General features: G+C 39.7%; 1 protein-coding gene across 1 annotated transcript; it reads left to right on the top strand.

Moving 5' to 3' along the window:
- The first annotated feature begins 208 nt into the window (after positions 1-208).
- On the top strand, positions 209-26,005 carry RMND5A (required for meiotic nuclear division 5 homolog A). The gene is made up of 9 exons (XM_074821840.1): positions 209-439; positions 5,053-5,195; positions 11,525-11,659; positions 11,817-11,917; positions 16,942-17,108; positions 17,853-18,018; positions 20,663-20,765; positions 22,809-22,963; positions 24,286-26,005. The coding sequence occupies exons 1-9, from the start codon at positions 298-300 to the stop codon at positions 24,347-24,349; spliced, it is 1,176 nt and encodes a 391-aa protein (XP_074677941.1). The 5' UTR covers positions 209-297; the 3' UTR covers positions 24,350-26,005.
- The last annotated feature ends 1,644 nt before the right edge of the window (positions 26,006-27,649 follow it).

Here is a 27,649-nt window from a genome sequence, read left to right as displayed (position 1 = left end):
GTGGGTTGAGGATAGGTCCCCGACTAAGGTGTCTGTGGCGCTGCCTGTTCCGAGTTCCGTCGAGGTCCCCGCCTGCCCGTGGTGCTGCCTGTGCGGAACTGCGGCAGCCTGAGGAGACGGGGAAGTTGGAAGCGAGCGGCGCTTCGGGCCGGGCCGGGCCGCGCCGGCGGGACGGTGCTGGCGGAGAGCGGCGAGGGTGGGGTGGGCAGAGAGGGGGGCCCGGGCAGAGAGGGGGGCCCGGCGGCGGAGGAGGAGGAAGAAGAGGAAGAGGAGGAGCGCGGCCCGGTGCCGGCCGCTATGGACCAGTGCGTGACGGTGGAGCGGGAGCTGGAGAAGGTGCTGCAGAAGTTCTCGGGCTACGGGCAGCTCTGCGAACGCAGCCTCGAAGAGCTTATCCAGTACGCGGGCGGACTGCGCCGGGAGATCCTCCAGACTGAGAGTACGTGGAGACACCCCCCCCCCCTACCCCTTACCCCTTCCCTGAGGAAACGGGGCCCGGCTCCTTGGCGTTAAAAGGCCGAAAACTTTGGGTCTTTGTGGGTTGGGGGATCCCTCCAGGGAGAACCCCCCCTCCAGGCTCTGGGCTGAACAGCGCTTTCCCGCTCCCGGGGGTCCCTGCCCCGCTTTCGGGCCGGGCCCGGGGAGCAGGGAAGGTCTCTGCTGCGGAGGGGCTGAGCTGGAGGTCTGTCCCCCACCCCGCCCCATCTCCCTGGAGTCGGCGCTTTGTGTGCGTTTCTGACCGGCAAAAGTTAAAGGTGAGAACAGGTATGGGCCCTGCCGGGCCTCGCCTGCCTTCTGTGCGCCGCTGAAGAGGAGTGTTGGCTCCTGATCAGCAGGTACGGCGTGACCCTGGTCAGCCTGTTCATTCCTTCTGCGCCTTTATGTTGAGTTACAATGGGATTAGTCACCCCCGGGGGAAATAAACAGCGGGGCTGCCCAGTTTCTGCCCCCCCTTCCCTCTTTTTTTTTTCTCTCCAAAGTCACTAAGTTGTTTTCTTTTGATGTGTCTGGGTTTGGAAGTGTTTAGGGTAAAGCCACTCTTCAGCAGGAAGTAAACAGGGCCTCCTAAGTCTTGTGTGTATTTTACAGCTGATGTTGAGCACTTGCGCAGGCGGGCTGGATGGCCAAAGCGCGCTATAAACACGAGACATTTAAACCTTGCGAAATCCCTGAGATGGAGGTAATGCAGTGTTTATTGATGGAGTGGGAGGGGATGGTGAGACAGCTGAAGTGATTTACCCAAGGCCGTGCAGGAAGCGAGTGATGGCTCTGGGATTAAAAATGGAAACTTGCAGGCTCCTGAGCCCAAACTTGAGAGCAAACTGTGCTATTTCACTGTTTTCCAGAATCTGCTTTTGTTTGGTTCAGAGAAAAATGTGTTTGCTGTAGTCTTGTACAAATACAGGTGCAAAGCTCGCTTAAAGTGTGTGTAATTCCAGGAACATAAACATGAGTGTATTAGAGCCTGCTGTGTGTACACAGCAATTTCCATAGAGAGCAAACATGGAACTCCGCTTCTGAGGTATTTATTTGGGATGAAACAATGTTCGGTCTTTTGGGCATTGTTTTGAACTGTGTTTCAATAAATACATTTTGTGCTGTTCAAAACGTTTTGGGCTTGTACATTAAGGACAGTCGATAAAATGCATGTCTCACAAACTGAGGTGCTGACCTTGCCTGGAAAGCTGTGTGGTGTGGCCCTTAGGCTTGTATTGATCTTCATAGGAGTCTGTGGGGCTGTAAAGATTTGTCTGTGAGAATCCTGTTGCAGATTCAGAGCTTTTATTCTCCTTGTAATAAAATTAAAAGCTTCCAGTGTGCAGATCCTTCAGGGTCCTCATTAGGTTTTCCATCCAGACTTGGAATAAGTTTTTGGGACTGTCCTATGAAGGCCCTGGACATGTTTTCAGCACTTAACAAATAAGTAGTGATGCTGTCCCAGCAGAGTACATCCCACCTTGACCTTTCTTTCAGTAAGTACTCTAGAATGAAACAAGTATGTTATTACTGCACCCTCAAACATCTGGGGACTCTGCTCAATTTTGGCATGAGGGTAAGATGGCTTCATAGGTAGCAAAATTCTTACTTTTTCTTTAACGCATTATTTATAATGTTCTAATAAGACCAGGTATTTGCAGCTTTTATATACTGTATCCTGAGTATTTATGAAACTTGATGGAAGTGGAAGTAGCCAGACCTCTTGAAGTAGAGCTCTGTAGTCAGGGGTCTGAACAGCAGAAATATGCTTGTATATACAATTTCAACTGAAAAAAAGGAAAAGAAAAGCCTCACTGCTGAAGAAGAAATTAAGGCTGTAGGACAAGATTTGAGAGCAAAGATTTATGAAAAGGCCTTAAATAGGCAGTGGATATAAAAAGGAAGTGGGTGGAGAAAAAGAAACTTAGAAGCTGCTTCAACCTCTAAACTGGTTTTCTTTTCCCCACTTAAATAGTCTCTTAAAATTTCTGGAGCTGTTTTCATATTAAAGCCTAAGCTCAGAACAGCCCTATGCTAAGGCTTGAGAATAGGAAGACAAAGTTTGTTTTTCTTCTCTCTTCCCCTAATATATCTCGCCTCCTGGAGTAGCCAAGGCAGGATTGCGATTTTTTGGATTATATATAAATGTGTCTGGCTGAGTAAACTTGGCTTTGGACTGTACTCTGTGCCTGGTGTCTGCTCACTAATGTATTTTTTTAAAAAATTGTGAATGTATGTACACAATACAGAGAGAAGCTGTTGGTCTGTAGTGTTCTGTGAACACTGAATTACTGGTATAACTGCAGACTTTCTTCTGCTGATTTATTAGAAGTAGCTCATAGTTTAATTAAAGCTGAAAGAGATGGGTGCAGGGTGGAAATCTTTTCTCTTGCGGCTCTGATGGCTTTTCCTGTGTAGACATTTTCATTGCTTTACTGTAGCGGGTTTCTGCGACAGTGTTAGGGGCCAGTAATTCACTTGCTTGGGGTAAAAACAGTTAAGCATGCAAGTTGTTTCGGTTTTGACTTAATGGCTTTTGAAAAAAAAAAAAAAAAAGGCTATTAAGAAAGTGTATTTTAACCTCTCTGTTTATTGGGGAATGAGTATTTCCATTTTGCTTGTTGTGTAATCTCTGACTGATCGTTTTGTCTTGGCAAAGTCATGAGACAGTTATTTAAGAGCCTTCATGTGATTTTAAATGTTTATCATAAAAATTAAATAGCAACCAAGAAGTAATGATTATTCTCAAAATAATTTTAGGAGGTGAACTTTATGTAATAGTTGATTGAAATTTTCATTTTTAATATAGGCTACATAGAGTCAAGTTAGTGAACGTGCACTGAAGAGACTGTTTTGATCCTGTTACTCCTCGCTCATTCGCTAGGAAAAATATAGAGCCCTGTTAGCTGTTTGCCCAGGAGCTTCAGTAGCTTCAGAGCTTCAGTGATCAGTAGCTTCATGGGACAGGAGGCAGAAAAAAAGTTAAAGCTTTTTTTTCCTCCTTAAAAGCTATGGCTGTTGCAAAAATGCTATTAAAGCTTCCTCAGCTGGGGCTTGTGGGAATGAACAGGAGCTATTTCGTTTTCTAGAAATGAGCTAGTTTTAGTGTGTAACAACGGGTTGTTTTTGCTGTTGACGTCAGTGGCAGGGTTGAGAGTTAGGATGCATAAAGGAAGGTATCTAGAATAAGTGGCTGGTAAATTATTACCTACCCCTGTGATTACAGCTTTTTTCTGGATTTCCTTTGCTCTCATCAGAGGCATATTGCTAAGAGTACACTGTAAGAGGTACACTTTGTTTCTGTTGTTCTTGGGTTGTGGTCCTGCAGCAGCAGTTTGATGCGCCTGCATTTTGCCTTCCATGGAATACCAGAAACTGGACTCTTAACGTGCTGCTGAAACCAAAGCCGTGTTAAAATATGAAATGAGAAAGGAACACGCTTTATGGAAAACGTGGTTGCTTTTTAAACCTCTCTTCTAAAGAGATATTTGGGGGATTTTATTTTTTCCCATGAAGGGTTTGAATCTGGTATGTTAGAGAAACATTTCTGGGCTGCTCTCCCACTTAAATTAGCCTTCCCACGCAGTTGAAGGCAGCTAGGTCCGTGTCCCTAAAGGAAAAATTCTTCATGTAGAATGAACTTTGAGGGAGACCTTGAGAGGTAAGACTGGAAAATAGATTCTTCTTGTATTTTGAAATGAAAAGCTGAAAGGAAGGACTGGAGTAAAGCACAAAAGAATATAATTTTTTTCTGACTTAAGCTACTGAGTTGTGTTTGAGTCAAGGCACTAAGAGTATAAACTAAGTGCAATGATGTGGTCAGGGGCTTGTGAAAAGTTTGTGTTTATTATTTTGTCCACAGAATAGGTCATACAGCATTGCATCTGTTGGTTGGACATCAGTTTAAAAATTGTCACAGTTTCTAGAGAATAAATCTTATGACAAGAAAGAGTGGATCTGATGTTCACAGTCAGGTCTTTTATGGGCTGTTTCTCATCCATCAAGGAGAATTTGAGACTAGCTGAACTGTTTAGAGCTGCTTCCATGAGTCAGGAAGGAAAAGTTTCATACAGCTCAAATTCAGGCAGATAGAATTGAGTAGCTTGAGGGACAAGAATGAGTGGGACCCTCATTAACTCAAATTTTGCTTGCACCTTGTTGAAGTTATGCATGATGTTCTGATGTATCTTCAAGGAACTGTCTAAAAGAAAACTGATCCTGTAGTATGTTCGTTAGCTTCTTACTGTATTCTGTGAGATTTGTGGATTGGGGTGTTTCTTTAAGATGTGTTTATTAAACGACTGTGACTGAGACACATGAGATCTTTACATTAATTTTTTAAACTGTTGCACTTGTTCAGTGTCGTTGTGCACCCAGCTGGATTCCTCACTCCATGGGTGAGCTGTGTCCTGTACATCTTCCTTCATTTCAACTGACCTTGATTTGCAAATACTCTCTAGATTGCATTTCTTTCTTTTAATACCATTTCTTGTCTTTATATGTTGTTGCGTATCGAGAGATTTAATTCATAATTTGTTTGTAGCAAAGTTAGTAACTTTCTTCTCTTTTGTCTAGATCAAGATGGAGACTTGTCGGGGACAATTTCACTTGTTATGACACAGTGTTGTAAAAGAATAAAAGACACAGTTCAAAAACTGGCCTCTGATCATAAAGACATTCACAGCAGTGTATCCCGAGTTGGAAAAGCCATTGATAAGGTATTTATTCTGTGGTTTGGTTGTGTTATCACATATATTCTGTGATGTGTACTCTGCTTTACAAAATTTGGATTTATACTGCAATTAAGCTTAATTAAATCCTTCCTGTCAACTACAGAAGCATAGGCTTGGGGCAGAGGCAAGACAGTGGGGTGTACAGTACTTGCTTTTAGAGTTTGTGGTTTACAGAGTTTCCCTCCGAGGCAGCTCAAAACTCTTTAATTTTCAAGAGAACATGCTCTATAGGTATTACTAGACTTAGTATCCATTACATCAGTTTAGCAAAATGTTTGCTTCAATAAGAAATACTGGGTTTTTAATATATATACATTGCATTTCTAGTTAATTGTCAGCAAATAACTCAAAGGTGTTTTTTTGTTCTAGAAGGCGGTGTAAAACCAGAGAATTTAAGAAAGACATTTTGTATGTATTTCAGGTGTGTTGTTGGTTCTTAGGGCTTAATTTTGTAACTCGCAGTACTCTTAATGCGAGTAGATGAAACTTCTCATAGTATCTGTGCCTATGCCATAACAAATAAGGTAGGGCAGCTTATCTTTGAAGCTCTGCATATGAGACATTCTTATATGAATTCCAGGTTCAAGAGTAACTGGGATCTGAATGTATTTTTTTCAGGTAGATATTAAATGATACTAAAACTCTTTTTGTGTGTAAGTGGTGCTATATGTATACTTCCAGGCCATGCTTTTCTCCATCTCTGTGTTCTTTCATATAAAGGAATTCTTTATGCAGGGAGTCTTGTACTTGCTTTTTTGGACATTATGTGATAGTTTCATAGCAGAACATGCTGGTGTTGATAAGTCTAAACATTTGGTTTGAGGTTCACCTTATAATCTTACTAGGGAACCCAGTAGTAAATGAGTTTTTTCATCTGGACAAAGACATTTGCAGTGTTACACAATACTCACTCATCCTTTGGGAATCTCATCTAAACTTTGTTAGTAATGGTAATCTGTTAAAGCATAATTTAACAGTAGTACATAATGCTGCATTATTGGGCAGAATGTCTGTGCAACAGTTATTTTTTGTTTATATCTATGATTGACCATCATGGAGAGCTCAAACTTTGTACTAATAGCTTTAATCCAAGCATCGCTGTTATCCAGAGCTTAAGGACGCATCTGCCTCTAATCCTTGCTGCTGTATCTAAACCAATTAACTAGAGTAAAATTCCATCCTTATTATTGGCTCGAAGCCTGCAATAAAGCTATGTAATCTTGTCCTAAGTTTGAAACTTTCCTATTCTGCTGTAGCAAGTGGGTTTTGTACAAATAAGCTTCAGGTTTGGCTATGCCTTTTTCATTTAAATACTCTGAGGTAGAGCAGCCCTAGGTCATCTCTAGAGGGTGTGAATATTCAATGGAAGTTGGTGATAGTATTTCTTGGAAGCCAAAGAAAACAACACTGGCAAGCTTAATAAAGTTTAGACTTGAGTCTAATCTCCAAATAGCTGTTTCAGTTGTCATGTGCATAGTTTTTTCAGTGTTGTTTCTGTCCTGCTGTTTTCAGTTTATCTACTATTTTTATTTGGAAAAGGGTAGCTGTAAATAAAAGCTTTTTTTAAATTTCAAGTGGTTTTGTAAAATACAGGTTTTGTAAAATATAGAAGGGATACTAGTAATCTGCTCTGTGTCTGAGTGTCAGATGGGCTGTTTCAGTGAAGTGTTCAAAAATGAGCTCAGCTTGCTCTGTTCAGTGTTCTCATTCCTCTGGATTGTCAATCCTGGTTTAGCGTCTGTGGTGTTTACATCAAAAGACTAGAAGCAGTGGGAACTGCATGAGTCCCCAGTCCTGCTCGTAATGGATGTATTTTTATGAAGTTCAGAGCATCAGTTAGGATTGTTTCCTTCAATATGAACTTTGACTCTTTTTCAAGGCAAGTAGTTTGAATTTTATTAGTTTTCCCTGACTGTAGTATCTTAAGAGAACTACTTTAAAAGGTACCCTGAACTCCTGGCCTGATTGTCAGATGAACATGTGTAATGTTTAAATCCAGGTGGAATTTAATGCTTCCCTGGACAGTGACATTTGAAGGAAATCTTCCATACGTACTTAATGTGATTTCCCTGTGCTGCTGGAAAATATGCTCGAAACCTGCCAGCAAAGTCTTTGTTGGCATCCAAGTCCCATTTGCCTTCCCCCCATTCCTTCGCTATAATATACCTAAGCTTAAACCAGTAGAAATAATTAAGTGTAATTGATGTAGTGAATTGATTCTCAGCACATTCTGGGCAAAATCATACTGCTTCCTAAATAAAACGCTCGTTAGAATTTAAAGCAGAACAGCCCTTGCCTTGATTTCATGAGATTTGTTTCTGTCACATGTAAATCCTCATTTATTTTATAGATGGATTAATATATCTAGAACACTGCTTATGGTCTTCCTAGCTGTATATGCTCAGGCACAGATAAATGCGACTCATTATTGCCTGATTTGAGATAGGGAAACATGCTAATATTGGTGCCAATTTTAACAGCTGTCATTTGGATGCAGGACATAACATGTAGAATCAACAAACTTCCTACTTGACAAGCTTGGATTTTGAAAGAACTTGCTGAGTTATCTGCTCGTTGCAAATTTCAGGTTAAATTTCTTTTTCTCAGTGTTGAGGGAGGGTTATACCTATATGTAAAGTTTACTCTAGTTGGTTTTAAGTTAGTGTAGTCATTGCTTACCAGCTTAGATGGGACCTAGATTCTACCTGCAGAGTTTACTCTGAGAACAGAAGCTCCTGAGCACTTGAAAAATTAAGTTCAAATTTGGCATCAAACGTGAGCCATGTTAGTCTGAAATGCCAAAACTGTGTGTGTTGCTTTTTTTAGTTATCAGTTCCTGGAAGGTTTATCTAATAAGCTAGACCTTTTTTCATAGTAGTTCTGCATGGATTATGTGCTTCTGATCCATGAACGTTCCCCTTTCTTCCAAAGAGCATTTTCTCCTTTGAAAGGAAATGTTTGCATCCAGTTTTTTCTTTATTGTACTAGCATTTGCTCTGCTTCCAGAATTCATCACATCACTGTTGTTTAGCAAGTTGTTATCAGGTAGCTCACTCATCAGCCTCCCTGTAAATCAATCGCTCTTCTGGAATGGTTTGAATTCATCTCGAAGCATGTTTGGTGGGGCTAGTAAATGTTTTCCCTCTAGCAGCAATCTGTCTGAGTAGTGGTTAAATGCCTTCATTCAGGAAATTTAGTGGCGTAAATGGTAGTTCCTTCCACTTTTTTTCCCCTGAATTTTAAGCCTGTTTTTAAAGGGCCAACATTTTAATCCAGACTTTGTTTTGGGAAAGCAAACTTTTACCAAGTTAATGTTTGTTTCATGTAAAAACTTGTATACAAACTACAAACCTTTACTGAACATCGTTTAATTACGTTGCTGTGAAGAATATGGCTAAATAAATACAGAGTCTTTGCAAGTCGAGCTTTATCTTATGAACTAACAAACTGAACAGACAAGGTAAACAAATGTATTGTATTTGTATTTTGGGTCAGAATTCAGAAGAAGGGAGGAATGCACAAAGTGATCTCCACTGAGAAACTGAGGAATAAAACTATCCTTAGTCATCATCTTTCTTCATCATTCTGTTGTTACTAATAACATGGAAGGTTGTATGTTGGTTAAAGTGGTCCATCTTGTGTGCATCTTGAAGTCCTTCTTCCATTTCAGCAATTATCAATAATGTAGTTTATGTTGTATCATTGGTATATTTAGCACATAAAATTTTTTTAGCCCTAGGCTTACTAGTTAGGCTCTATTTTTTTATTTTTTATTTTTTTAAGAGAAGCTTGTTTCTCAGGAATATTAACTGACCCTCTTCTAAGCTTAAAACCTGAAAAGCACGAAGTAACCTTTCTGGAGTTTGTAACTTACGGAATTTATTTCAACTTTTGAAATCTTATCAAACCCCACGTGCTATCAGTTAGCATACTGTTAGCATTTAGAAAACAACTGAGATGTGTAGTCACCAGCGTATCATGCAAGCATGACAGTTATGAAATATGTAAGCCAAAGGCAAGCAGTAATTTGTTCTGACATGTGACAGTCACTCACTGCAATATGTGCAGTCAGTTCTTGAAGCTCCTCAGGACCCAGAGGAGGCAGAGTTGTAGAATCCCACGTATAATAAAGACCTTGGATATTGGTGTTTTTTTTAAAAAAAAAAAAAAAAAAGTTATTGAAATGAGAACCTGGTCAAGACTGGGCTGATCGGAGAATGGGTGAGGGGGAGAAAAGAAATTTAGGTCCTCAGGTTGTATGATGAGACTTGAGTCTACAGGACATCTAGGTTAATATGACTCATTGTTTATAATCTTTTATGGGATTTCGGAAAATTAGTTTATGATGGGGTTTTGAAAAGGTTCTCAGGGCTCATAGGTTTCTTGTTTCAGAACAAAATGTGGATTTTGTGAAGGAACCGAGGTAAGTGGCTCTACTACCCCTGCCCCCAAGCAATGAGAAGGATGTGTTGTTATTTAAGGCGTAGGTTCAGCTCCAATAGTTGGTAACTGCCCAGAAGAATACAGTTTCTTTTTACAGGATTATACATTCAGTAAGACTTGAAATTGCATGAAAAATAATGTAGTTGATTATCTTTAGATTACTGATTTCCACCCCCCCACCCCCCAGAACACAAGCTTGTGTGTTCTTGCTCCTGCCTCGGGTATTTCTCAAATGCGTTGTTGATGGATTTATGTTACCTGCTACTGCTGTTTGGACAGTGATACCAGAATCAAATGGTAGTGAACCTTAGAGGCTTCAAAGGGTTGGCACAAATAAGAACAGTATTATTTAGTCTTCAACATGCCTAAGGTTTTTTTCAAGATGCAACTTAAAGATGAGCAGCATGACAAGCAGCTTACAGCTTACACACAAGTGAAAATGTTGTTAAATGTGAGACTTGAATCAGTGGCAATAATTTAAATGCTCATCTTGCTCCACCGTCTCTGAAAGATAGAAGAGACGATTTGTTAGCCTAAGGTTAATGTTTTACTGAAAGTTTGCTAAGAGACCTGAAGGGAATGGTGGTTTTGAAGCCACACGTGCAGGGATGAGAAGGCTGCCCCTTTCTCGTGATGGCAGAGCGGCATTGAAGGAGACGTGGAGGTGGCTGATGAAGGAAATTAGTAAGTGGCAAATAAAAGGAAGATGCAGTGCAAAGCTGAGCTGTACACAGTACTAGAAGATAGCTCGTACCAACTTTATGTTATTTGCTCTGCCTGCTTTGACAGAAGCATGCGTGTTTACTAGGTCAGTGTTCCCATGTTGTCCAGGACTATCGGTCGTCACAGCGCCACAGGTGAAGCACTGCTGTTTTCACTAAACTTCTGATTTTTGAAGTTCCTTCTTGGAAGACAGCCACAGTCATCAGGTCAGGCAGCAAGCAATGCACACTGACTTCTAGACTGTTTCTTTTGCAAGAAGCCTGTTTTAGGCAACGGGTGAGGATTTTTATTCAAATTAACCTGCCTGCCCCGATCATAAAACATGTTAGCAGTTAAAACCCTGTTTTATATCTTGGATTAGAGTAAGTGTTGCTCTCCTGCTGCCAAGAGGCACGGTGCCGAGCAGTGTTAAGTGTTACTGAAGAGTCACTGTGACAATATTTTTACTTATTCCTGGAATATGTCCCTAGGCCACTGGCCTAAAAATACATGGCAGTGGGATCATTGAGGTTAGATCTGTAAAAGATCTCTCAGATCTTCAAAGCTCATCCTGTTGCTGGGATGTTGAGGTCTTCAGAGATTCGAGTTTCATTGTCGTTTGGGGGTGGGGAGAAGTGACGCTTTCTTTTTTCAGCATTGTCTACCCCCCCCAGCTATGTAAAAAATTCTCAAGTTAAAGCTTTTACTTCTAATTTGGTGCGCTGTAGTGACAGTGATGCATTGATAATGCTATTTTGATTCTAGTGTAGGCGACTTTGTTTTCTGTTCTCTATGCATTTTCAGTTTTTGCATATGGAAAAAGCCTTTTCTGCAGATACTTCCTTCAAAAATGCATCATGGTCTGGAAACCCCTTTATTAGTTAACTAGATTTCTAATTTGCTAGCTAGACTTGTAATTTGTCGGTGTAATTCCTTATGGTGGATAATATTCAGACTTGAAACGAGCAAGCCAAAAAATTTCTTCTTCTGTACACAGGAGATAATGAAGCAGCTGACATATATTTCACTTTGAACAGGAGGTAATTGAGGGCCAACTGAGTAATAGGCAGAAAGCATCAGGGTGGAGACATAGGTGTCCTGCATAATCAAAGAAAAATTACGTGGGGCGATTTGTTCCAGCCTATTAACTGTTAATTTGTATGTTTCAGAATTTTGACTCTGACATCAGCAGCGTGGGGATAGATGGGTGCTGGCAGGCTGACAGCCAGCGAATCCTCAACGAGGTGATGGTGGAGCACTTCTTCCGGCAGGGGATGTTGGATGTAGCCGAGGAACTTTGTCAGGTAACGATAAGTGTGGATGTGGAATGTTATCCACCGTGGAAAACTATGCTTTGTGTTACTGTCCTTATTGAATGTTAATGGTCCAGATGAATATTTAAATTGTCAGCTTAATCCCATGTTTTCTTATGCTTCAACTAAAAACTGCCTGTTTTTTCAGGAATCTGGTCTATCAATAGATCAAAGTCAAAAAGAACCATTTGTGGAATTGAATCGAATATTGGAAGCATTAAAAGTTAGAGTTCTGAGACCTGCATTAGAGTGAGTCTACTCATTTTTCTTCCTCTCCTTTTTTTGAATGCCTTTAACAAATTCTTACTTTAAAAAATATTCTCTTTAGTATATTTTGATGTGTTCCTGTTTCTCTTTTGAGAGATCTAGTTACTGCGTGAACCCATTCCTTCTTTCCTCCCTGCTGTGTCCCTCCCCATGGACAGTACTTAACTAAGGGTCTCTTTCCTAGAGTAAGGATTAACTTGAATCATTTGTGATGCTGATTTAAGGTTTTGGGAAAGAAACATCACTTGGAGAAACAGTTATCTGCCATGATGGTACTTAGCCTTATAGTGAATTATTAGTGAATCTTGGTTTAAAAGGTTCAGTTATGAAGGATATCAGGACTTACTAAAGGTGTTGGGTACCACCAAGTCTTTTTGGCTTCACCGAGCTTTTGGGGTGAGCAGAACTTGACTTGGGATCAAAGTTCTCACTTTTCCTCAAGTCACTCTCCCTTTCCAGATAAAGGACCACAGGGTGGGAAGAGGGAGTGAAAGGATAGGTGTGTACTTTGCAGGCTGCTGCTGCTGCCAGGTTGGTACTGATTAACGTTGGGTGAGAGGTGAGCTGCTGCTGGGAGCCTGGACTGACAGTGGGATCTGTTAGTGAGATTTCTTCTGAACAAAACGATTCAGTTAATACGAGTCAGTGGATAATACTGAATGCTCAGATGAAAACTTAAGTTTGGGAGTATCTGAGGTCTATCAGACAACCTTAGACCAGGATATTTTCTTGACCTTGGTCACAACCATTAGACATGTAAGCTGGTGCTAAAAGTGCCAGTGAGGAGGAAGAGGTGATGAAATGTCTCATGGGCTACTGTTTTATGATTTACAGTAGCTGCACAGCACCATTTCAGAAGAGCCTTTATTTTAAAAATAAGAAAACCCCAAACAAGCCCCCAAACAATTTTATTTTTTTTAAGTTGCGAGAGCTTTGATAAGCTTAGGTTGGTCTCAGAAGTAAGAAAAAAACCAAAAAAACAAAAAAACAAATACAAACCCCAAATCCAAACAAAACCAACCTTTAAGTGACCTTTTAAAAACAGGAACAACGAAACCAACGCAAATTCAAAATTTTTGTTTCATTCCAGAGCATAATTCATGTACTTAAGATACCTTCTTTGCATTATTCAGTTAAGTACACTTTCATATTAACAAATATTTTCTTTTCCCTTTAACATGAACCAACACAGGTGTGTCAATTCAGAGCTTACTGGCATCCAAACTAAGTGCAGGGATACTCTGATATCCAAACCATGGTGTTCATAAACTAAATCCTGGATTATGCCTCTGGGTTGTGCAAAGTTTGACCTAAATAGTTGGTTCTTGAACATAGTTACACAGGTGGAAAGTTCAGGTGGTTTATTACTGTTGAATTGGCTAATTGAAGGGAAGCAACACTGAAATGCCTGGTGTTACAACTGAAACAGGATTTACTGTCAGCTACACCATGTATTTCTTGTAGTTTGAATAACATAGCTGTTGGGAAGGACACTCTGTGAGGAACAGTAACTAGGTGTTACATCCATTCACTTGAAGTCACTAAACTAATTTTAGCTCCAGTTTGCTAGGCCTTATGCCTTACTTGTTGCTACTTGGTCATATTTTGTAGTTCCTGCAATGTGTTAAATATTTTTCAAACAAAGGAGAAGGCATGGTCCTTCTTCAAAGGAACTCTTATTCTGAAGACAGCTGAGTGGACAGAGAATAGGGTGTATTGTCAGCACAGTTTGTATGCTGGTCTCCCTCCCCCACCCCCTCTCATTTCTGTTCATAATGTTTATTCTGTTTAAATTCTTCAGTACAAAAGCTATCTGCTTCTCTTTGCCTGCTGCTAGGCACAGAGGGTCCTTATTTAAAGTGATGCTTCCGTAAAAAACATGGTTGTTAGTGAGGATTATCAAAATGTGACAAAACTATACAGCTTAGGACGTAACTGATGTCTTAAATGCCTGGTTATTCTGGAGAACTGCTGATGCTAGTGAATGTATTTCCTGTATTTCCCAGCAGACGTGGGTGTTCAGGAGGAAGGATAGAAACCACTCTTGGAGGGACAGCCTCTATGTGAGAGGAGCTTGGAGGGGTGGCATTGTGCCCTTTGGGCAAAAAGCTAATAAATGGCTAAAATTGGCATCAGTAAATACAGCTTCAGGGGTGCATAAAAGCAGTCCCAAACTGGCCCATTCTAGGGTTAGGCTACTGACACTGGTGTTGAAGCAGAAGGGTGTTACATAAGGATAACTAATTCCAGTATCATGAACCAGGAAGGGGAGCATGGCAGGGTTTGCCCATGCAAAATTGCGGAAGGTTGGGATGAAAACAATAACCAGTCTCTCTGGCTCTGCCAGTGCTCTGCAGTTGGTGCTTGGCTTAACTCGGTATTGGAAACAAAGCAAGCGTGGGTGGCTCCTGGTCACTGCCATCAAAAAGGAGTTGTAAGATTAATGACTTTTCAAAAAAACCTCTCAAAGCCCTGCTGTGGTGATAGAATTTAGTATTCATACCTGATTTAAAAAAAAAAAAAGGACCCAAACTTTTTTCAGATTTTCTTACTAATACGAATTCCAACATGTAAAATACTACACTTCAGAATTAAATTTGCTACAACTGGTTACAACTTTTTTTTTTTGTGGGGTGTGCGACTTGACTTTGTGGATGCCCAGTTTGGCCCTGCACCCTAAACTGTGTAGTCTCTGTACCTCTGCAAGATCCCATTAATTGCCAGTGACTTTTCTCATTGTAATTTGGTGATGGGGGAGGGAAATCCGTAGGTTCTTTCTGGGTGCATTCTGGCCCTTCCGAGCCCGGGTGGGTCTCCATGTGAAGGTCTGGTGGGAATGACCTGCAGGTTCAAAGCTTTTGACTGTAATCTCCTGGGGAAGAGAGATTGTCTTCTCTCCTGTCTGTAAAGCAGCAAGGTGCATAGGTCTTGATGGTATTTGCTGGGACCTTTAGGGGTATAGTTTAAACTTAATTTAATCTTTGCCAGGCTTCGTGAAATTCATTTTAACTCCTATGTGGGAGCTAGAAGAGAGCTCTGTGTACCTGTGGTTTGAATAGTATATTGTAAACTTTAAAAAATTCAGATGGATTTGAGCCTCAGAAGTGAAAACACTCTGAAAGTATTGTTTTGAGAAGAGGTAGGAAGACAGGTGTTGTGATTACTAATGGTTTTGGACAGTGGTAGAGAGTATGCGAGTTGAATGTTTTAAACCTCACTTGTTCATTTTTTGTCTTTCCATTGGAAATAGGAACAGCATGTCCTAGACCAAACACCTCAGGCCTTGCTTCTGTGACTGCTTTCTTCTGATACAAATCTGTGCTGCCACTCAAAGAGCTAAAAATGGAAAGCCTGTCTAAAAGCTAATTTGGAAAAATAGGCTCGATCTCAGCCAGATGAAGTACCACGTCATGTGGTTGCAAATATTGGCAGGGAGAAGATGGAGGCTCTTTTGATGCGATACAGATTAATATCTCATTAATGAGACTGTGGACTAGTTTTACTGTTTATTGATAGTAGTTTTTTGTCTTTCAGCTGCTTATTGGTCTACGGTTGTTAACTTCAGGCTCTTGTTTTCTTAGTTGGGAGTGAGCTTTAGTGCCACTATATCTGGTTTAAATTGTAGACACTGGTCATAAAAAAAAATCTCAAAACAAACACCCCCACCCTCAACAGCCCATGGTTAGTGAGTGTGCCCTTCCCTCCTGGTGGAGATTAGTGTTGACAGTCTTCTGAGGCAGCTCATCTGAAACTGCTTGAAACTAGGGACAAGTAGGGCTTGTTCTTAGTTCAAAGGCTACATTTTTTCACTGTTTCCTACTGAAAGGTTACTGCTGTCATTACAAAGCCTTGCCAGTAAAATCAGACTCCTGACACTGTCACCACAACAAATTGAAAGTAAATAGTTGCTCATTAACACTTACATCTTAATGCGGAAGGCTAACTTCCATTGAAAGCTTTACCACTACTGTAAGAATGCTTGATTTTCTTATTTTAGTATTGGTTGAAAAGAACAGAAGCCTCACATACTCCTTCTTTTTAAGGAACAGAGACTGCCTCACTTCCTTGCTGAAAAGTGAAAAGCTCTTTGCTTAATGGGGCCCCCACAGTGAAAATAGTGTAACTAATTAACACTAATGAGAAACAGATGTACTGAAAAACATTGAAACTTGAAGTTCTTAAGAGAAAGGTTGGATTGATTTAGGCCTGACTAAATTGAATGCAGGGAAAAAAAAAAAACCCAACACAAAAACACAAGAAAGGGATGGATAAAATCTAAATAATAATATAACTTTTTTTAAAGGCTTTGAAAATTCCAGTTGATTTTACTTGGTGCTTGTTTAAGAATTCTTCCATGTTATTTGGAAGCCAAACATTAGTGTTGTCATGGTGAATGAGGCCCAGAAAGTGAGAAGTATTTTTATTGTCTAAGTTGAAAATAACACGGAAAGCAAAGTTTATGCAGGGTAAAGTATGATATTTAAACTGATTTCCCTTCCCCCTGTCCCCCATGGTGAGGTCCTGACAGTGTCTATCTTCGAGGTCCCATAGACACCCACTCCAGGGCAACCTATGCACACATACAAACATAGTGGCTTAGAGAAAATGTTTGGTGAATGAGGAAATTGGAAAATATGTTTTTGAAAGGCTCGGTCAAACTTCTTCAACATGCAATTGAAGACTGTCTGTAATTGTTAAGATTCAGAGTAATATCAATCCAAATACAGTAGATTTTAGCTATTTCTACCTTATATTGTGCCTAATTCAATCTTGCCTTGCAGCCAGTGCATGTTAAATTTTGCAGAGGTTAACCTGTACAGCAGCACCAAAAGTACCATCGTTCATGTGTTGCACACCTTTGTTACTTGTAAAGGGTCTGGCCAATTGTTCAGGGAGCAGTCATATCCTCCTTGAAATAGGTGGTTGATAATTGTAATCATTTCATAATGGTGTAAGCTGACACTTAATTACTCTTGTGTCCCATTGTACCTCCTCGTTTCTTCCAGGTGGGCAGTATCCAACAGAGAAATGCTCATGGCACAGAATAGTTCATTGGAATTTAAACTGCACAGATTATATTTCATTAGTTTATTGATGGGTGGAACAGCAAATCAAAGAGAAGCACTTCAGTATGCGAAAAACTTCCAGCCGTTTGCCCTAAATCATCAGAAAGGTGAGTTTTCAGTCATATTAAGGGGTTTTGAAGCACTAGAATGTGGCACCGTGGAGGAAAATATAAATTGCATTCCAAATGTGGTTAACTCCATTATTTGCATTTTGTTAGAGGCTTCTTATTTTTGTATTTAACATGTATAACCTGAACCCTTACAATTTGAATTAACGCCTTTTTTCTTTTAAAGAGGGAATAAAATTATATTTCAATATGTCTGCATATTTGCTTAAATTTAAGGTTTTTGACTCTTTAAATAATACATAGATTACATCTAGAATAGGCCTGCTGCCAGGGTGAAGTGTTAAAAATGCACAGAAATGTTCTTGAAATAGTCTGCTATTTTCTGCTGCGTGGGGTAATACAAAGAGAAGTGAAACTTTTGAAAAATGGGCAATATGTGAGTTAAGTGAACAATCTCAAACTGAATCCAGTAAAGCCTAATTTTTAGGGTACTGTGTGTGCGTCAAAGCTTACAAAAAAAGTAAACCTGTTCAAAGCAAATTAATAGGCAGCATGCCATGCTTATAGAGGGGCAGATGCTCCCCCTCCTCTATCCATAGTGGACTGATGCTCTCATAGCTGTAGGGGTCAGTTCTGTGATGGCTGTAATTGTATTTTGTAGAGGTGAGGATGTGTATCACTGATTTGGAGCATCTGCCTGTTTTCCATGTAAAAACTAAAACTGTAGACACACTGGCTTTTATCTGTCCTATAAAATAATTAACTGTTCCTGGTCCCTCACAGATATTCAGGTTTTGATGGGCAGCCTGGTGTATCTGCGGCAAGGTATAGAGAACTCTCCGTACGTTCATCTATTAGATGCAAACCAGTGGGCGGACATCTGTGACATCTTTACAAGAGATGCCTGTGCTCTTCTGGGTCTCTCAGTTGAATCACCTCTCAGTGTTAGGTATGCTGGCTTTCACTTGCTTTTAAGACCAGGTACACAGTGTTTTGGTTTCTGTTTCTTGTTGAGGACAAAAGAAGCAGCTTTTGAGAAGTAGTGTCATCTAGCTTGTATTAAATTAAGAGTATAGTTACACTTAGCTCTAACAAGATTTGCAAAGATTAGAAGTCAGAGGTTCCCGTGTGCTGTGCTTTACCCTGCACCTTTGCAGCACAAGAGGAAGCATTTATGGATGGAATTTGGCTTCCATAGTTTAGACATCAGTGCAAAAGGTGAGGGTGGCAATCAGCCCGTTATTCCCACCGCAAATGTGTAAAAACTGTCCCTGCTGTTTAACAGCAAAAAACCTCAAAACCGTGGCTGTGATTCTGTCAGTATTTGATCACTTTGGTTTTTAATCCACACATTACTTCACCTCTTTTTCTCTTTAGAAGAATGCTTGAGAGTTATGTTGTGATTTCAGCTACTAAATTTCCAAATTGTTTGCTGGACCTCATTTGCAAAGAAGAAAGAGGCACTTTCAAGCTCAGTACCTAATCTGACAAAATGCAGATCTGTAGGAGGCTGCTAGAAATGTGAAGAAAACCCAACCTAATCTCTTCTAGCTTCTCTGAAGATAAAACAGATTAGCTGCTATTTAGCTCCTCAGATACACTTGCCTGATGTTCTCATTTTCATTTCAGATATTAAATAGAAAATAGATTATATGTATCTTTCTGGGCTAGATATGGTACTTAGCACAAGCTTCACTACCTCTTGCTTTTTTTTTGTACTGTTTGCATGTTGCTGTTATTGGACTTCTGTGCTTAGTTTAGAGCACTTAAAATTGTCAAGCTTCTGCTTCTCCTGTTTGCACCTCTGCCACAAAATACAACAGAAGCAACAAAGGGAACACTTTCAGATTAATTGTGTTTCTGCAATAAACATTATGAGTTCAGTTTGAGGGTTTTATAGATATCTAAAACTTCTGTCTCTGGCTTTTTCATCTTTTTCCTGTTTCAAGTTAACAGCAATCCTTTACATTTTAATTGCTCATGCACCGACGCTGTAATGTGATTTTCAGTGCAAATGGCCAAGAGATTTTTGGTGAAGTGGAAAATCCCCATTATTGACGTTTGTATTGGTTGGACACTTGCTTTGTGCCTGGTGTGAAATTGATTGCACTGAAATGTATTTACTGTATAGGTGGTATTGATACTTTTGTCATAAACAAGTCTGTTCTCTGGTGTGACCTTTGAGTGCTGCAAATCCTTTAGAAATTAAACCAGCTTGAAGTTAAATCCCTGCTATAAAATATATTGCTTTCTAGAACATGAGTAGTGGTCACTTTTTTAAAGGCTGTTTGGTTTCTCCAGTATTTATCTAATCCTGTACAGGCCTCATGGTCTGAGTTACTGCGTGGAGTCAGTGGAAAAGTTCTCTCATACTAAGGAGGTCATGGTTCAGGGTCTTGAGGGCTACAGGACACCATTTGAGTTTACTATTTACTTGAGTTGTTATACTCTTAAAGAACTCTTCCGGAGATGTTTTCATACAGAAGCATTAAAGCAATAATGCTTTTATTTCTATAAATACTATTTGTCTAAAATTTCCAGAGGATTAACATAAGTTACACTCAGGGCTGAAATAACCTAAAGGCAAAGTGCAAGGATTAAAATGGCCAGTTGGAGGTGAGGGGTATGATGGGTTTTTTTGTTTTAGCTTAGGCAAGAGATCCATAGGTTTCAGGCACATCCCTCCCAAGTAAACTAGCCAGAATGTTCTGCAGAAACATAAAAACAAGTATTTGGAGGGGCAGAGTGGAGAGGAAGGTTGTGACTTCTCTGGACAATAAAATTTGCACAAATAGTAAAATAGTCTGCCAAAAAAACAGAGCAGGCTGATACCAAGGCCAAATCTTGTTTCTGTTGCTGCTGATTTCCAGGCCTATAGTGCTGTCATTAGACTTAAATCCATCAAAACATCTGTTAATCTGTGGAAACTGAGTGTCATACTTTCTTTTGAAACATAGTGAAATATTTCAAAGTAATGTGGTAAGTTCTGGTAATCGTAACTCCCAGAGCAGGCTGAACTGTTGGGACACTGACTTTGGTTGGTTGTATACTGCTGTTCTTGTTACAGGCTCTGGTTTTCTTCCTTCACTTGCCTTCCTGTGTGTTTTTTTTCTACATTGTTTCCTTGATTTTAGGTGAAGGTGGAAAGACATGTTTCTTTACATGATAATTACATATAATTAAAGGATTATGGGTTGTGTGTACACGTGGCTTACGTGGAAACTCCTGAGCTGCATGTACTCTTCCATAGTTGAGAGCAACTACCTCTATAAGCTAACATGTCTTCTGCCTGTACAGCTCAAAATAAAAGTAGGTGGTATAGAAAATCAATTCATTATAAGACTCAGAGCAGGGATTAACTGTTGTTTTCAGTCAGGAGTGTAGTACAAGAGGGCCCTAGCCTAAGATGCAGGGCAGCTGATAACCTGCCCTAAAACTCTTGTTTGTTATGCTTGAAGGGAGCTTAGAAGTACAGACAAGAACTGCATGAAGTAGTACAGCACTCTTGTGTCCCAGTTAACCTTTAAAGTAGAAATATGAAAAATGCTGGTTTCCTAACAGACACCATATGTTAACGTTTCCTTTTTCTGCAGTTTTTCAGCAGGTTGTGTAGCATTACCAGCTCTAATTAATATCAAGGCAGTTATTGAGCAAAGGCAGTGCACAGGTGTTTGGAACCAGAAGGATGAACTACCGGTGAGTTGATGCTAAGCTCTCCCAGGGCAGATTTCGAATGTTAAATGCTGTTTTGGGTTTTCTTTTGTGCTGAGCGTTAAGGGATGTTATACACAGCTGCCACTTCCAGCAGCTCCAGGGCTTGAGGCTTCCTACAGTTACAGAGACCTCCGGGTCTCCATCCCAGGCTGATGGATGTGGCTGCTGCTTTCCTGTTTGTAGTCTTGCATAAAACATAAGTAGAGACAGCCAAGATCTCTTCCTCCTTTTTGGCTGGTAAAGATTGAAATTCACTGGTGAAAGCACACACGCACCACTCTAGATTCACAAGCAAATGCACGTTCAGTGACCCTCAAATACTGACATGGCCCTTCTGGCCCCTTTTATACCCCTTTCTGTCCATTCCTCCCCAGTCCCCTTCCTCTGCATGTTCCTCCTGCAATTTGTATAGTTCTGACTCCCTCTCCTCTCAGACCCTCAAGTTTGCATTCTTAGCTGTTGCAAAGTCCAGGTTTAGTTGTAGTTTCTTGATGACCTATCAACTAGTGTGACTGACAAAGCTGTTTCTTGTTGTCTCCGTTATGTTTGTCTGCCAGGTTTGTGTTTCTGTTTTATTTGTTGCTCCCCCCCCGCTTTGCTTGTATCCCCTTTCGCATTGAAAAGGTCTTTGCTCAAATGACCTTAACAAAACAGATGCTTTCACCTTCCACTTAACCTTCCACTGAACGTATGAGATGTTTTATGTAAGTGGAAATGCAGCTGAGAGCCCAAGCTAGGCCTGAGCTCTGTCCACGGGTTGCTTTGCACTGACTGTCAGGCAGATAGGAGATGAAAGAATTAAGTGCTGCATCTGGGGACACAGGAACTGAATTGGGATCCAATGCATTATGCTTCCAGCACAACTCATTTATATCGGTTGAAATGAAGTTTAGTTGTTACAAAACCCCAGATTCCCTTTATAGCTCTTACCAGGTGTGTGCAGCTCTCCAGTGGCCTGGTCTTGATTTGTAAAGAAAACCTATTTAGTGGAAACTAGGCATGAACTGAGTTAGTCTCTTGGATTGTAACTGGAAGAGATTAATCTGTAGTGTAAGTACGTGTGGTGAGTTTCTCCCAGCTATGTTTTCTATAACACCGAGAGTATAACCTCCAAGTGTGACAGATTCATGCCCTGCTGTCCACACAGGAATGATTAGCTAGGGAGTGTTTGGGAAAAGATTGCTGTCAGATGCAGATCAGTTAATAGTACATATAGGCCTCCTTGTATTTTCTAAACCTAAGGTTCTCTAACATGTACTGTGAAGGCAGTATGGGGGTGGGAAGCCTTATTTTCATTGTGCAAAGACAGAGATTAAGTACAGTGAAAAGGTTATATTGTCAGATTTTGTTGAAGGTTAAACCTGTCAGAACTGAGGACTGGTCAGAGCCTGGAGCTTCAGGTACAGAAGCTGTGATTTTTGCAGTTCTTAGTCAATTTGTGAAGTCACAGACCTGTTCTCTGTGAGATGTCCCTTTCTGAAATCATTTTGTTCTGATGGCAAGAGTTGTGCTGTACCTGTGTCTTCTGTGTTGGTACTGAAAAGAAAGGATTCTGATACACTTCATTATTGACATGACATGTACGTGTTGGGAGAGTCGTTCAAGAAACTGTAGAACATTAACATAATCAATCCCAAGGGGTTTTTGCCTTTCTCCCCCCGCCGCCCCCCCATGAGATCTATCATCTAAACCACTTTGGAAATCACTGGCTAGGAAATACAGAAAGTCTTGTTGGGTCATCAGCTCGGTTTTCTTGCCAGAGCATAGATCTGCACTAAAATATGCACTTGTCCCTTGTCAGAATATTCTGTTTTGTTGGGAATAGGGAGAAACAACATAAATTGCCATTTTAAGATCACAATTAAGTATTTTTGGCTGGGAAATTGTCAGGCATCCACACAATGAATTTTGCTGCCTTTGCAGCTGAATTATGAAATCCATTAAGTAAGGACCATGACCTAAATGGATAAATTGCCTGGAAATGTAGTTTCCCAAGATAAATTGTTATGTTAATTTCTTTCACAGATTGAGGTGGACCTCGGTAAAAAATGCTGGTATCATTCAATATTTGCCTGTCCTATTCTTCGTCAGCAAACAACAGATAATAATCCACCTATGAAATTAGTCTGTGGTCATATTATATCAAGAGATGCTTTGAATAAAATGTTTAATGGAAGCAAGTAAGTACCATTTTTTTATTTCAAGCAACATACAGAAAAGGACAAATCTTAAAACTATAATACTGTGTTTCAAGAAAACTGAGTCCATAATTGCATAATTGGTGGAAGCTTGTTAATCTTAGAGAATGACTTAAAAGCCAGATAAACTGGGTTGGTGCACTGGAGAAAAGCGTTACAAACCCTCTGATGTTGTAGAAAGTAAGATTACATGAAGGAATGCAATGAGTAGAGTAATAGTCCAAGTTGCAAGTACCATTGTGTTGGCTTAAATTCAAAATGGAGGCTTTTTACACACAGTTTTTTGTTGAGAGCAATGTTTAGTAAAGCATGAAACATCCCTTAAAAATTAAAATTAAACCTCTGGGGAAATATGGCTCAGTAACTGAGCAGGTAGTTGAATTACCACTGTAGAAATACCCCTCCTTAGGTATCAGTGGGGTGCTTACAGTGGTTACAGATTTCCTTTAGGAAGAACCGGTGATAATTTGGATTGAATATATGCAGCTTCCATGGAGGCTGTCAGCTTACTTTAGAGCCTTAAGTTGTTTTCCAAGATCCGGTATGAAAGTGTGACACCATGAATGAGAATGTTGAGTGATGTTTGTGTTCTTTGCCCTGTTAGAAAAGCTTGAAGGTATGCCTTCATGGGTGACTTCAGCCGTTTTAAGCCAGTAAACTTGCTGCTACATTATTCCTGTTCCTGATCACTCATTTCTGATGCTTTCATTGATCAGCTAAAGTGACAGCACAGCTCTGCCAATATTAACTCGGGGGTGGGTGTGAAAGGCCCAGACTTAGAGATGGGGAAAAATGGATCAGTGCTAGAAGAAATATTGTAAGCAGGTGGAATTTTATCAGTGGAGACCTCAGCAGGGAGGCCAGGCTGCCCTCTTTAGTCATAGCCTGCAGGAGCTGATAAGAGTGAGTTATAAAATCACAGAATTTTTGGAACCAGAGAGTAAAAGGCACTGGATGCTGAGGAAGTCAAAGTGAAAGCTACCAGCCTATTTAAAATGCAACAAATTAATCCACAAGTAGAAATAATAGATTAATCATGAAGAGTAATTTCTTGGTATTTAATAATTCAGGGGTGCGTGGGTGAAAGGTGAGAAAGAATGTAATTAGAATAAAAAGTGCGATATGGTGTCTCTCAGCTAAAGGTGACTTTTAATGGAGCCAAGTAAAACATTATGGCTTAAGAGTACATTTGTTTTGTGCTACAGGGGTGAAAAAAGAGGAAGGACTATCACTGCAAACTCAATACCTTTAATGCTCAGTTGTCGCACATTGCCACAATTCTAACACATTGTCTTTGTCCCTAGATTAAAATGCCCCTATTGTCCGATGGAACAGAGCCCTGGAGATGCCAAACAGATATTTTTCTGAAGAAAAGTTTCATTATGCAGTTTGTAAGTGACACTCTGGATTTCAGGTGCATTTCAGGAGAATTAAAACACACTTGTTCCGTTTTATGCAGCAGACTGAGGACTCCTATGTTTGTATAAGCTAACGCTACAGAAACTTTGCCAACATTTAGTATATACATACCAAGTGGAAATGCTACAGAAATATTATTACCATAGGGCTTTACTATACTCTTGGTCTCCATACCTGATCAAGTTACTACACCAGCAGTTGTCATTCAATGCAGGTTTTTGTACTTAATTATATGGTGACTTTTTACTTTTTAAAAGCAGAAATTGATCACCCCCATTTGTTTAATATTCTTCCTGCTATTATTCTATCATTCTATTGATAACTGTCACCTTAGAGAATGTTTGTGGAAAAAGTTTTATTTCCTGTAATGTGTACATAATTAAAGATAAATACTTCAGAAAAAAAAAAAGTTTGATAAATTGAATAGTGGTTATAAAACTAATTTGTATTTTTTTCGCTGAAAAAGCTGTGATATATTCTGAGTTTTTCTTTCAAACATTTTTTTCAACTTTTACATAGAATTCAAAGTAAATGTGCATATATATAAAGTATATAAAGTATATAGCCCCAAGGGGCTACCTGTTAAAATCCATCACTAATTTATAAGGGTGATGTGTGGCTAAATTACTACTGGAGCAGAGAGGGAATTAGGAGATCCTGTTCCTTTGGTTTCATGATCGAGAAGTGTTTGTGTAAGAGAACATTCAATAAATTCTGAGGTGGAAATGCTTTTAGTCAATGACATTTGCTCTCTGGCCTTTGTAGTCATGTTCTTTGAACTTTGTATTCAGGATTAGGCTATAAATGTCATGTTGCTGTATAGTTTAATAGTCATTATAGTGTGCTATTTATAAACAGTTATCAAAACCAAATAAATTGTAGAAGTATTCATTGTTAAATGGGGGGAAAGCATGTTCTGATGCAATCTACTGATCACGACTCTGCACTTGGCAGAACTGGGCCCTACATCATATATTAGGAGGTAGCAAGTTTTCTGTAGCTTGAGAACACTTTGCTTCTAGCCTTGTTTTTGTAGTAGAATATTACTGCCATTGCCACTTTTTCTGCTAAATTTGTCATATTGTTGACTAGGTAAATTTGTATTCATAAACAAGATGTAGATCATGGCAGTTAAATCTTTTCTAGTGTGCATATATTTGTATTTATTGCACTGTCCTATAGTAGGGCAAGCAGCCATAAGGCATGCAAAGCTACATGTAAAATTATATTTCTGTATTGTGTAGTTAACCCCCCCCAAGCTTATATGGTTGAATACTGACACACTGGTTGAATGCACTAGCACAATGCACTACAGAGAAGACCGTCTTTGAGAAATCTACACCTTTTGAATTTGTATGTCACCTGACTTGAGAGACTGAGTTGGACTCTATCGCATCAGTGACATTGGACATCCCTAAAGAGACATTAAGAGGAGCAAGTCAAGGCACACAAATTTTAAACTTTAAATGTGTTTGATACATGTGAAAAATACAGGTGTGTGATTTTTCTGAAAAACTTAAATTGTATTCACACTGAGTTCAAAACAACCGCGTTACCAAGTGGTAAAATCAACAATAAACGGGTGAGGATATTATTTTCCATGTAGGTTTCCTAGTCTTGCTGAAATTGCTTTTAACCTTTTCTTTTGAGTGGAATTGTTTAATGCTTTGCATTTATATGAAATGGTATATGAAGTATTTTAAAAAAAAAAAAAACACCGTAATAACAAAACCCACCCTGAAGCGTAAGTGCTGCATCTCTTTCTCCGTGACACTGCTGGTATTTTGGCGTTGGTGTGAACACTGGTTAGTGTTGATAGTGACTCTAATGCAATTGCTTAGAGTACAAGAATGGCACAGTTATTAAATGGCAATAGGGTACAAATTCTACTTACCTATTGGAATGTTTGTAATATAGAGTGATCCTGTTTTCACTTTTAAATAGTGCACGTTATAGAGCCGTAGCTAAGTGAAAAACTCAGCTGTTCTCACTAGATAATTGCAGTTCTTCTCCTAGCTGTCTGTATGTTTACTTAAAAATAATTGCTTGCAGTTTGGAAGCTCCACCAACAGATGATGCTAGCAGTTTAATACAGAATGCTTATGTGCTTACAGTAATGGGGTGCTGTGCTGGGTGTTTGTGAAACACGTCTGCGTTTTGGTGGTTACAGCTATCCACTTTGCCCTTTGGGTGCTGCAAGTTGTCTCCTACTACTGCTTGATACGGTTCTGGGAACTAGAGGAAGTGCTTGCACGGGGAAAAGAATAATACTCTGAGGTTTTTGTATTTGAAGTATAGTTAACACCTGATATGCATACATTTTTTCTAACAGGGTTTGGGAATATCCATAGTAAAAAAAAGTATTTGATTTTTAAAGCCATGGTGGTATCTGAGGTCTGTCTCTCTTATACTTGTGGACTAGACTGTGAAGCTTTTAACTAGTCTCTTTGTGCAGAAAGTGCCTTTTAATGAGGCTGCTGCATAAGAAGACTAAAGAGACTCAGCACATTTATATTTGTATCAAGATCACTGTGTCACTTCTACATACTGCATTGGGCTTGCAACTGGTGCTCCCCCCCTCCTTTGCAAAATGTGTCAGAACAGCAGCTCTGCAGCAACAAGTGTGCCAGCTGGTAATGTAGGTAGGCCTGAAGCCAAGAATTTTTTGACCATGCTTATATAAAAGGTTTAACTTATAAGTGCTCCAAAAGTAATAGATGGCTATAAATATGATTTCCATAGCAGTGGCTTGTTAGTAATGTTATTTCTATGTCTATTAATAGACATATTATTAACTCTTTTAATAGACTTTGAATTTTAGTAATTGTCTTACATAGGAAATCTATTGTGGTATGTCCTTGTGGGGTTTCAAGTCTGACTTGTGGTATAAAACATAATCAAACCTTAAATGAAAATAGTACATAGCCTTTTTGATCTCAAAAGGTATTGATCATTTTTGTAGTGCTATGACTGTCATTAAAACAAAGCTCATGTCCTCACCTCCCGTTAGCACTCTCGATGATCAGCTGCTCTGTGAAGTATTTTTGAATTAAGGAAAGTCTTTTCCTGCCGTGACTTCAGCACTACACATTGCAAGTAGACATGGCTGAATGACCAATATTCCCTGCTAAAAATCAGTGTTTCTCTGCTGAAATACTGTATTGATTTCAGTCTTCTAGCTCTAAGTCAGGTTACTTAACGTGTGTAGAAGCTGCAATGAAATCTGTGTGTTGCAAGTAATGAGTTAGA

Source organism: Strix aluco, chromosome 4 (assembly GCF_031877795.1).
Source record: "Strix aluco isolate bStrAlu1 chromosome 4, bStrAlu1.hap1, whole genome shotgun sequence".
Lineage (NCBI taxonomy): Eukaryota > Metazoa > Chordata > Aves > Strigiformes > Strigidae > Strix > Strix aluco.
The sequence above is the reverse complement of the archived record's forward strand: the minus strand, read 5'-3'. Positions and strand labels throughout refer to the sequence as shown.

Excerpts from the sequence above, each read along its gene's own strand:
- RMND5A (XM_074821840.1), top strand. The coding sequence starts at position 298 with ATGGACCAGTGCGTGACGGTGGAGCGGGAGCTGGAGAAGGTGCTGCAG. Across the intron at positions 17,109-17,852 it reads TGCCCTAAATCATCAGAAAG|ATATTCAGGTTTTGATGGGC; the intron begins GTGAGTTTTCAG and ends GGTCCCTCACAG. Across the intron at positions 22,964-24,285 it reads AAAATGTTTAATGGAAGCAA|ATTAAAATGCCCCTATTGTC; the intron begins GTAAGTACCATT and ends CTTTGTCCCTAG.